The sequence below is a fragment of the Hordeum vulgare genome, chromosome 2H (assembly GCF_904849725.1).
Source record: "Hordeum vulgare subsp. vulgare chromosome 2H, MorexV3_pseudomolecules_assembly, whole genome shotgun sequence".
In the NCBI taxonomy this organism is placed as follows: Eukaryota; Viridiplantae; Streptophyta; class Magnoliopsida; order Poales; family Poaceae; genus Hordeum; species Hordeum vulgare.
In genome coordinates, this window is record NC_058519.1 from 70,740,515 (window position 1) to 70,752,475 (window position 11,961).

The window sequence follows — 11,961 nt, forward strand, 5'->3', positions numbered from 1 at the left end:
TGATATCCACTGCGTGCCTCAGCACCCATTGGACTGCGTACATCAAAATGTATCACTTCCAACAAGTTACTATCTTATTTCATCTCAATGAAAACAAGGCCTTGCTCATGTGGTATGATTTGCATGTCACTAGTGATTCAAAATCAAGTGAGTATAAAGATCCATCAGCATGGAGCCTCTTCATGCAATTTATACTAACATGACTCAAGCGGCAGTGCCACAAGTAAGTGGTACTATCATCATTACCTCGTATCTTTTGGCACCAATATCATGAACATGTGTAACACTACGATCGAGATTCAATAAACCATTGAAGGTGATTATTCAAGAAAATAGAGTAACCATTATTCTCTTTAAATGAATAATCGTATTGCAATAAACACGATCCAATCATGTTCATGCTTAACGCAAGCACCAAATAACAATTATTTAGGTTTAACACCAATCCCGATGGTAAAGGGAGCGTGCGATGTTTGATCATATCAACCTTGGAAACACTTCCAAGATGTATCATCACCTCGCCTTTAGCTAGTCTCCGTTTATGCCGTAGCTTTCATTTCGTGTTACTAATCACTTAGCAACCGAACCGGTATCCAATACCCTCATGCTACTAGGAGTACTAGTAAAGTACACATCAACATCATGTATATCAAATATACTTCTTTCGACTTTTGCCAGCCTTCTTATCTACCAAGTATCTAGAGTTGCTTCGCCTCAGTGACTGTTCCCCTCATTACAGAAGCACTTAGTCTCGGGTTCGGGTTTAATCTTGGGTCTCTTCATTAGTGCAGCAACTATTTTGCCGTTTCACGAAGTATCCCTTCTAGCCCTTGCCTTTCTTGAAACTTAGTGGTTTTACAAACCATCAACTATTGATGCTCCTTCTTGATTTCTACTTTCGCAGTGTCAAACATCACAAATCGCTCAAGGATCATTGTATCTATCCTTGATATGTTATAGTTCATCACGAAGCTCTCACATCTTGGTGGGAGTAACTTTGGAGAACCATCACTATCTCATCTGGAAGATTAACTCCCACTTGATTCAAGTGATTGTCGTACTCAGACAATCTGAGCACACGCTCAACGATTGAGCTTTTCTCCTTTACTTTGTGGACAAAGAATCTTGTCGGAGGTCTCGTACCTCTCAACAAGGGCACGAGCATGAAATCACAATTTCATCTCTTTAGAACATCACTTATGTTCCGTGACATTTCAAAACGTCTTCGGTGCCTTGCTTCTAAGCCATTAAGTATTTTGCACTGAACTATCGTGTAGTCATCAAAAACGTGTATGTCGGATGTTCACAGCATCCACAGACGATGCTCGAGGTGCAGCACACCGAGTGGTGCATTAAGGACATAAGCCTTCTGCGCAGCAACGAGGACAATCCTCTTCAAAGTTTGCTACTAGCAACTTTCAACTAAATTTTCTCTAGGAACATATAAAAACAGTAGAGCTATAGCGCAAGCTACATCGTAATTCGCAAAGACCATTAGACTATGTTCATGACAATTAGTTCAATTAATCATATTACTTAATAAGTCCCACTCAAAAAGTACATCTCTCTAGTCATTTGAGTGGTACATGATCCAAATCCACTATCTCAAGTCCGATCATCACGTGAGTCGAGAATAGTTTCAGTGGTAACCATCTCTATGCTAATCATATAAACTATACGATTCATGCTCGACCTTTCGGTCTCATGTGTTCCGAGGCCATGTCTGCACATGCTAGGCTCGTCAAGCTTAACCCGAGTGTTCTGCGTGTGCAACTGTTTTGCACCCGTTGTATGTGAACGTTGAGTCTATCACACCCGATCATCACGTGGTGTCTCGAAACGAAGAACTGTCGCAACGGTGCACAGTCGGGGAGAACACAATTTCGTCTTGAAATTTTAGTGAGAGATCACCTCATAATGCTACTGTCGTTCTAAGCAAGATAAGGTGCAAAAAGGATTAACATCACATGCAATTCATAAGTGACATGATATGGCCATCATCATGCGCTTCTTGATCTCCATCACCAAAGCACCGGCACGATCTTCTTGTCACCGGCGTCACACCATGATCTCCATCATCATGATCTCCATCAACGTGTCGCCATCGGGGTTGTCGTGCTACTCATGCTATTACTACTAAAGCTACGTCCTAGCAATATAGTAAATGCATCTGCAAGCACAAACGTTAGTTTAAAGACAACCCTATGGCTCCTGCCGGTTGTCGTACCATCGACGTGCAAGTCGATATTAACTATTACAAAATGATCATCTCATACATCCAATATATCACATCACATCATTGGCCATATCACATCACAAGCATACCCTGCAAAAACAAGTTAGACGTCCTCTAATTTTGTTGTTGCATGTTTTACGTGGTGACCATGGGTATCTAGTAGGATCGCATCTTACTTACGTAAACACCACAACGGAGATATATGAATTGCTATTTAACTTCATCCAAGGACCTCCTCGATCAATTCCGATTCAACTAAAGTTGGAGAAACTGACACCCGCCAGTCATCTTTGAGCAACGGAGTTACTCGTAGCGATGAAACCAGTCTCTCGTAAGCGTACGAGTAATGTCGGTCCGAGCCGCTTCGATCCAACAATACCGCGGAATCAAGAAAAGACTAAGGAGGGCAGCAAAATGCACATCACCACCCACAAAAACTTTTGTGTTCTACTCGAGAAGACATCTACGCATGAACCTAGCTCATGATGCCACTGTTGGGGAACGTCGCATGGGAAACAAAAATTTTCCTACGCGCGCGAAGACCTATCATGGTGATGTCCATCTACGAGACGAGATGTGTGATCTACGTACCCTTGTAGACCGTACAGCAGAAGCGTTAGTGAACGCGGTTGATGTAGTGGAACGTCCTCACGTCCCTCGATTCGCCCCGCGAACCGTCCCGCGATCAGTCCCACAATCTAGTGCCGAATGGACGGCACCTCCGCGTTCAGCACACGTACAGCTCGACGATGATCTCGGCCTTCTTGATCCAGCAAGAGAGACGGAGAAGTAGAAGAGTTCTCCGGCAGCGTGACGTCGCTCCGGAGGTTGGTGATGATCTCGTCTCAGCAGGGCTCTGCCCGAGCTCCGCAGAAACGCGATCTAGAGGTAAAACCGTGGAGATATGTGGTCGGGCTGCCGTGGCAAAGTTGTCTCAAATCAGCCCCAAAACCCCACTATATATACGAGGAGGAGGGGGGAGCCTTTCCTTGGGGTCCAAGGACTCCCAAGGGGTCGGCCGAACCTAAGGGGGAAGGTCTCCCCCTCCCAAACCGAATTCTACTTGGTTTGGAAGGTGGAGTCCTTCTTCCCTTTCCCACCTCCTTCCTTTTTTTTTCTTTTCTCTTTGATTTTCTTCCCAATGCGCATAGGCCCCTTTTGGGCTGTCCCACCATCCCACTAAGGGCTGGTGCGGCACCCCAAATACCTATGGGCTTCCCCGGGGTGGGTGCCCCCCCCCCCCCGGTGAACCCCCGGAACCCATTCGTCATTCCCGGTACATTCCCGGTAACTCCGAAAACCTTCCGGTAATCAAATGAGGTCATCCTATATATCAATCTTCGTTTCCGGACCATTCCGGAAACCCTCGTGACATCCGTGATCTCATCCGGGACCCCGAACAACATTCGGTAACCAACCATATAACTCAAATACGCATAAAACAACGTCGAACCTTAAGTGTGCAGACCCTGCGGGTTCGAGAACTATGTAGACATGACCCGAGAGACTCCTCGGTCAATATCCAATAGCGGGACCTGGATGCCCATATTGGATCCTACATATTCTACGAAGATCTTATCGTTTGAACCTCAGTGCCAAGGATTCATGTAATCTCGTATGTCATTCCCTTTGTCCTTCGGTATGTTACTTGGCCAAGGTTCGATCGTCAGTATCCACATACCTATTTCAATCTCATTTACCGGCAAGTCTCTTTACTCGTTCCGTAATACAAGATCCCGCAACTTACACTAAGTCACATTGCTTGCAAGGCTTGTGTGTGATGTTGTATTACCGAGTGGGCCCCGAGATACCTCTCCGTCACACGGAGTGACAAATCCCAGTCTCGATCCATGCTAACTCAACTAACACCTTCGGAGATACCTGTAGAGCATCTTTATAGTCACCCAGTTACGTTGCGACGTTTGATACACACAAAGCATTCCTCCGGTGTCAGTGAGTTATATGATCTCATGGTCATAGGAACAAATAATTGACACGCAGAAAACAGTAGCAACTAAATGACACGATCAACATGCTACGTCTATGAGTTTGGGTCTAGTCCATCACATGATTCTCCTAATGATGTGATCCCGTTATCAAGTGACAACACTTGCCTATGGTCAGGAAACCTTGACCATCTTTGATCAACGAGCTAGTCAACTAGAGGCTTACTAGGTACAGTGTTTTGTCTATGTATCCACACATGCACTGTGTTTCAATCAATACAATTATAGCATGGATAATAAATGATTATCATGAACTAAGAAATATAATAATAACTAATTTATTATTGCCTCTAGGGCATATTTCCAACAGACTTGTGGTGAAGCTCCTTTACGCCAAATTGACAATTCAAGGCATAGTCCATTGTTCAGTTGTAACGGGGTGTAGCTACTTGCTCTAGGTGAAGCTCAACCTTAACAGGTCTTCACTGAAATGCTGGTATATTAAAACAGTGATTGGAACGAGGGAACATGATGTGCCCTTGAGATCTGGTGGGGGATTGTTGAAATTAGAGATGGGCCTTAGGCCCATAAGACACATTTCAGAAAAATCTCCAAGGGCCCATGTAGGTGGTGGCATGACAAGGTGGTGGGAAGTTTAGTCCCACCCCGCTAGTGGAGGAGAGTTTGGACCCCTTTATAAGGGTCTCTCTTCCACATGCTATTGGAGAGTGAGAAGAGAAGGTGCCCTCGCGCACTCCTCCTCCGCCGCCCGCCTCGCCGCGGGAATGAGCCGAGCCGAGCTCATACCTACGCGCTTATTTTTGCCGGTCAGGAACGGAGAATACGTAACGGACAAGGCACGATCCGAGACGTCGGATCGTGGTTGTTACCGACTCGGACGTGGGTTTGGCCCACGTCTCTCCACCCAGACGCCTTTATAAGCAGGCGATCCCCTACCCTAGCCGTCACGAGATTCAGATCACATCTGCCTCACGCGTTCCTTCCTTGACTGCTGCTGCCGCCGGCGACTCCGTCCCGTTTACCGCGTACACGGTCGACGGGAGAGCAGGCCTCCGAAACCTCGCCTCTCCGGTTCCTGTACGGGAGAGGGGCGATTAGGTTTTTGGGGAGCGATCACGCGACTGCTCGCCTCCATCCGTCTGCTTCGTCTACGTCCGCGTCTCCCTCGTCATCGCCATGTCTTCACCAAGCGAAGCTGACCGTCTCCGCGAGAAGGCCGAAGCTGAGAAGAAGGCGGCAGAGGATACTGCCCCCGCCGCCGCTGCTGCTACGGCCAACTGGCCGATCGGAGGGTATGATGTGTTTGTCTCTCTCCTGTTTCTGTCTGCACTAGTAGTATTGCCTATATGTGTAGATGTTTCTGCTATATGCGTAGTACTTGCTAGTATACTCCGTGATCAGTATGTCATGAACCTAGTCAATGCCATGTTAGTAATTATTTCATGGATTAATCTGCTCGGAAAATTGCCTATTTACTCAACAGTGAAGCCTCTTGCTGGTGACAGATCTCAAACATACCCTAAAAAAGTGTTTTCAAGGAGCATTCCCCCACATAAATACCATGCCAGAAGGCAATGTTCTCTCGAGATCCAGGAGTCCACTTAAGAAAGCTTTTTGGTGCCCCTAGGGCCCAGGTTACACTTTTCCAGAATGGAGAACCTAGGGCAGGTTTAGCCTAGAATATATTTGGCTTGTCAACTCCATACTTATAGTTATAGCGAACAATTTTCTTCCAGTTTTGCTCTATCTCATCGTAGAATCTTTTCCCCTAGGAAGCAAGTAGGGCCATGTTGTATTCCTTCAAATTAGGGACCCCAACCCACCAAATTCTTCCCTCCTGGTCACTAACCCCCAACTAGCTAAATGATATTTATGCGACTCCCCCACGTTACCTCAAAAGAAATGGGACATATGTGATGTAATGGCATCAATAGCCCACTTAGGGAATTTCATGATATACATAAGGTAAGTAGGGATACAGGCAATGCATGTAGATAACAGAATTAATTTGCCAAAGATATTTCTTGAGAGGAAAGCCAAGGTATTTCTCTATGTTCACTCTCCCTCAGAAAACAGAAAGAGAATTCGACCATGGTATACACGTGGACCTCATTTCCACTTGGGCCTTTTACTCCTATGCCAAGCTGCATTTCTTGGTTGGGCCTTTTGCCTCGTGGATTGGATGGGGCTGTCACCGCTAAACCATGATATTTCCTCTTCGGCTGCTTCGTTTCCTTCGTTATGGCAAATCCTATTTTCCGCCAGCAGGTAGCAAATAGTAGTCTTTTTTAGGTGAACTGGGGATTCGTCACAAAAGGAATACAGGTGATATCTGGAAGGATCTCTAGTCACATGTGGCAGGATCCCACGAAGCTACCTTCGCAACGGCACGAGCTTCAAAATTTGCCTCCCTATTTTCAAAACAAAAACTAAGTTTAGCAAAGTCTTTCATCCCACCTCTGATTTCATTTAGTACAAGAGCATATGAAGAGAACATGCCCTAGCTGATATCTGATATACTCACTCCGTTCCTAAATATAAGTCTTTTTAGATATTTCACTAGAGGACTACATACAGAGCAAAATGATTGAATCTACACTCTAATGTATGTTTATATACATCCGTATGTAATTTTTTAATAGATACTCTTAAAAGACTTATATTTAGGAATAGAGGGAGTAACACGCATGTCATCCGAAGCCACTATCACATGTGACATATTCAAGTCCTTGGCAAGCACAAGTGCTTCATTGCATGCATGTGCAGAAATTAGTTGAGCCTTCGCTGAAGGGCATGCACGAATGGGCCAGCCCAAGTGTTCATTTCGGCTACTGATTTTCATTTACTAGCTTCCCAGTTTCCATTTTGGTGTTTTCGTCCATTTTTATGCTTATTTCGTCCCTTTTTGTTTTCTTTTTTATATTTCATCTATCTATATCTATATCTATATTTATCTATATCTATATCTATATCCATATCTATATCTGTATATATACTTATACTAATTAGACACTTTCAAGAAATTTCATGTTAATTAGAAATTAGGAGCCTTTTATTTGGTGGGTCCAAGTTATTACGGCGGAGATTAACCAGATGACTCCTTTCACCCTAATCTTGTCCTAGAGTTAGGTCTCCCGACCTCTCTTCTTTCTCTCTTCATGTGGTCATCTTGCCCGTGATCCCGTTTAGGAGAATAACGAATACGTCAAGCAGACTAACCAATGTAGTCGAACGAATCATCATACTCCGAAGCAGATCGGAACTCTATCGAGAAGAAGCAAACCGTAAACAAGAATCAACACACGATATTCATCATGACACATGCACGATATGATGCACAACCTAATATAATGCATGTCCATTTTAATTATGCAAGGCACGGCATGACAATTCTCAACAATCAAATACTACACATTAAGTGAAGCTCAATATGCAACGAGTTGCACATTGACGAAACTCCACATACGAATTATTTGGTTCACTCCCGTTTAGGTACACGACAATATTAAATGTTATTTAAACATGGCAAGAGGAGAAGCACAAATGAACTACCTATCTAGACATTTTAAATAAGGTCGGAAACAACATATTGTATTTCTGAAACGACCCCACACGTTAACTTCAAAATATGTTCAGATGTGTTCTAAACATATTTTCAATTTGTTAAATGGCAGAATAAAATGGTTCACATGAAACTGCATGTCATTCTAGTCGGTTTACATATATAGTTCATCTCCAACGGAGTTACGGTTAACTAGCTACGAATTAAACAGTTTTAGCATGGCATCACGCAAAACAAAGCAAAAAACAGGGTTAACAGTTTTAGATATGCATGAGAGTTGTAAAATATTAATCTACATGAAATTTTACACGTTTTACATGTATAACTTATTTCAATCCGACGCGCGGTTTAAAAGATATAAGCATTTTAAAATCAATGTTTCTTTTTCTAAAATTAGCAAATTCATAGGTTAAATGAAAACATCTTTGGGCTGGATCTGCAGCAAGCCCAAACAACTCATAGCGACGTTGGGCGCTATATTGCGCACACGGGCGCGGGATAGAGGGGATGGGGATGCTCACCTTGCTAGGTTGGTCCGACTCGGTGGAAGGGCTGGCTGGAGCAGAACGACTTGGGCGTGGCTTGGAGAGGAGAGGGGAGTAGCTGGGCCTTGGGATCTGGCCCCGGCCCACAACGGAGGCAGGCGAGCTGGGCCTCGGCCCATGCGGCGGCAAGTGAGCGAGCGCTGCAGCGCGTCGTCCTCCTCCTCCGGTTCCTAGTGCGAACTGGAGGCAGGGCGGTGACGGTCAACGCGATGGCGCCGGCGGTCGGAGCGCAGGGGCACCGGCAGGCGATGGGAACTGATGAATCCGGCCATCATGCATTGGATCCGGGCCACGGCGATAGCAGATCGGGCAGCGACACGTCAAGGCGGCGGCGGTTGGCTACCGCGGGTGGCCATGGGAGGCACGGGCGGAGCGGCACGCAGCACGGAGGGGCGAGCCGGTGGAGGAGTTGCGGCTCGGGCGTGGCCATGGCGGCTTGGGGCGACGGGCGATCTCCAACGAGGCCTGCGGGGTCGGGGTCGATGGGGCTGAGGTCGACAGAGAGGTTCGGGGCAATCTCGGACTGGAGGCGGCGGCCTTTGGGCCAGGGAGGGCCTGGCTCGGGCCTGGAGGGACCTGAGCGCGAGGTGGGAGGACAGAGGCTGCGTCGACTAGGGTTTGGGGGCACGGGAAACGAGAAGAGGCCGGATCTAGGTGTCTATTTATAGACAAGGGCTAGGGTTAGGGGTTTTGACTCCAATTTCGACCGTAGGATTGCAATTAGACGGTCTCGGCTGCACCCTAGGGTTAGTTGGGCTGGTTGGGCTGTGTGAAGGTGTTGGGCTGAGAAGAGAGGGAAGTTCGCGGCCCGGCACAAGAATTTTAAACACTGAAAAACGTTCGACGGTAAACCAATGACGATACCACTACGGTCGACAGTTCGGGTATCAAACCGACTCCAATTCCGATGAAATTTGGCACGCGGCTTACCTACATTAAAACTAGACTGCACGCCAAGTTTCAACCCAATCCAAAAATATTTTATACACACTTTAAAAAAAAAATTAGCGATGCCGCGGGCGCGTGCGTGTGTGGTTGGTCCCGAATCAGTCAATGACAAAATAGAGAGCCGGCAACTAATAACGAACCCAAGTTTTGAAAATTGACGGCAACGGAGTGCCGATGCAATATGAATGATGTGATGATGAATGCGACAAACAAATAAATCACAGAGCGACATTAAAATAAAAGGAGAATTTTGTGGAACGTCGGTTACGGACTGTTACAGGAATTCCGCGCACAAGGCAAGAGGGGTAAAACAAATTCAACAAAACCGTCCGACGGGACAAATCTCAATAGGAGCCGCGCGTATCTTTCTCAGGTTGACGATTCAGTAGTGACCATGTAAACACGGTCAAACACCAGGAAGCAAAATCGGTAACATGATGAGCTAAAAGGTAGGCTTCATTTGACAATAGTAATATGATCAAGTAGAATTCAGTCAGGTATTTAATTTAACCAAAAAAAAAAGAACAATGACCAAATGCAGGGAATGAACAAGGGCGGATGCTGCAAAATAAACTGGAAACCCCATTAAGTTAACTACAAGGCCGACAATCAACCCTAGTTGTTGACAACCCTGCACATCTTCCTAATCTCCCCATTGGCAGCGGTCTTGAGCTCGATGGCCGCCATCTTTACCATCGCCCTGGCAAACTTCCTCTCCCACCTCCTAGGGATAAGTGCGTTCTCCACCACCTTCCTGGCTGTCCGCCGTGACGACAGCAATGCCGCATCGGAGGTGAAGAGCACGTTGCGTTTGAGCACATTGGTGTAGTACCGGGTGTCCAACCGGTTGGGCGTCACAATGTCCTGCACCACCGTTGGGTCGTTCGTGATGTTGGGGCTCACCGGGCACTTGCTCTGCAGCAGGGTGGCGAATGCCGGGTTCATGTGGGAGGGGTTCGGTGGAAGGCGGTTGGTGAAGGACGAGCAGTGGGACACGCCGATGGTGTGCGCGCCGGAGAGCACCACGAGGTCGTCCTCGTCGAGGTTCTTGGCCCTGAAATTGTCGACGAGCTGCGAGAGGTTGAAGAACGGCGGGGGGAGGAAATCGAGCGCCTCACTGGAGAGGGACACGCGGCCGTCCAGGCGCCCCGCCGGCATCCTGAAGTTGATCCTTGCACGGCTGAGGAAGAAGGACGCGTCTCTGGCGGCGAAGGCGACAATGTCGGCGCATGAGACCTTCCCGGGGCAAACCTTCTCGAGCGCCTCCTTGGCTGCGTCGATCACTTCGAAGCCACGTAGGCTTGGGAAGTTCGGTGGGCTGAGCTTCTCCGGCTGCGGGTTGGCCGCCGTCGGGTCGAGGAGGACGGAAGCGTCGCAACCCTGTACGAAAATGTCGCACACGGTTAAAAAAATCTCGCACGCATAAGTTAATGAACACCAGGCATCACACCGACACAATGCTAGAAACATGTCTGTACATACCAAGAGGAAATAAAATATTTATCTGACATCTGAAATAACCGGAACATGCATGCACGCATGCTTACGACGAGCAGTATTCTATCCAGTAGTACGATTTTAGCGATCACCGTGAACATTCTTAAAACGTTCATGAGGTTTTATGCCGTGCATACAAATCACGCGCGTGCACATGGCAGATATTGTGGAACAGAGATAGCTAGTGATATCGAGCGCAGAAATATTTTCTCTTCTACTCTCTCCATTCGTAAATATAAATCCTTTTAGATATTTTATGCCGTGCATACTAATCACGTGCACATGGCAGATATTGTGGAACAGAGATAGCTAGCTAGTGATATCGAGCACATAAATATTTTCTCTTGCTAGTTGTTTACATGAATGGATTTTCATAATTTTCATAATTATTACTGTACCTGTACGAAGCAGTCGTGGAAGTGCATCCGAATAATCCCAGCGCCGAGGCCGGGGTTCGTGGACGTGGCATTCCTCACGGCCTCCCTGACGATCTTTTCCGCCCGTGGGCACGAGCGCCTGTAGAAGCCCACTCTCAGTCTCCGTCGTTCCGCAGAAGTAGAAGGCTTGGGGCTTGGTGCGGCCATGCTTGGAGGGCTTGGTGCCGGAACGGCAGCAGCGAAGGTGTAGCTCGGGCTAGCAGCTGGGGAGCCGATGTGGCTTGGATAGGAACCTTGGTAGGCTGGCATTTCCGCTACCGGCGGACTAGCGTAGCTTGGATAGGAACCCTGATAGGCCGGCATTTCCGCCGCCGGCGTGGGGGCTTTTTGCGCAGTAGCCACGGCGGCGAGCGATGCAAACAAGATGGCAACGGCAAGGTTTGCCATGTCTGCAGGTTCGGCGCTTCAGCCACTGTGCCCCCTGACGCTGACGCTCTTGTGCTCGTCTACTTATAGGTCGGTTCCAGGAATGTATCAAGAACGAATTGTTGCTATGCATATGCATGTGTGGAGCAGTGGAGCTTCTTTGATTGGCGCATCTTGTAGATCAATGTCAACTGGGAACATGGATGAACATGAACAACTCATCCGGGGTTGATTGACCTGACTGTCCCATATATCGCTTCTGCGCCGACGGAGCTTGTGAGTTGCTCAGGCATGTTTCAGGGGAGGGGAAGTATCTCGTAGATAGGTAATTTTATCAACGAAATGTCGGTTGGTTCAAGTGGAGGCGAAGAATTTTTGGAACAATAATTCCACGCATGTGTTC

At 47.1% G+C, this 11,961-nt stretch overlaps 1 protein-coding gene across 1 annotated transcript; it reads right to left on the bottom strand.

Annotated features, from left to right (window-relative positions):
* Positions 1-9,696: 9,696 nt before the first annotated feature.
* Positions 9,697-11,614, bottom strand: LOC123429611 (peroxidase 2-like). The gene is made up of 2 exons (XM_045113634.1): positions 11,154-11,614; positions 9,697-10,638 (listed from the first exon to the last, which is right to left on the bottom strand). Exons 1-2 carry the CDS (start codon positions 11,577-11,579, stop codon positions 9,874-9,876), a joined length of 1,191 nt encoding a protein of 396 aa, XP_044969569.1. The 5' UTR covers positions 11,580-11,614; the 3' UTR covers positions 9,697-9,873.
* Between the last annotated feature and the right edge of the window lie 347 nt (positions 11,615-11,961).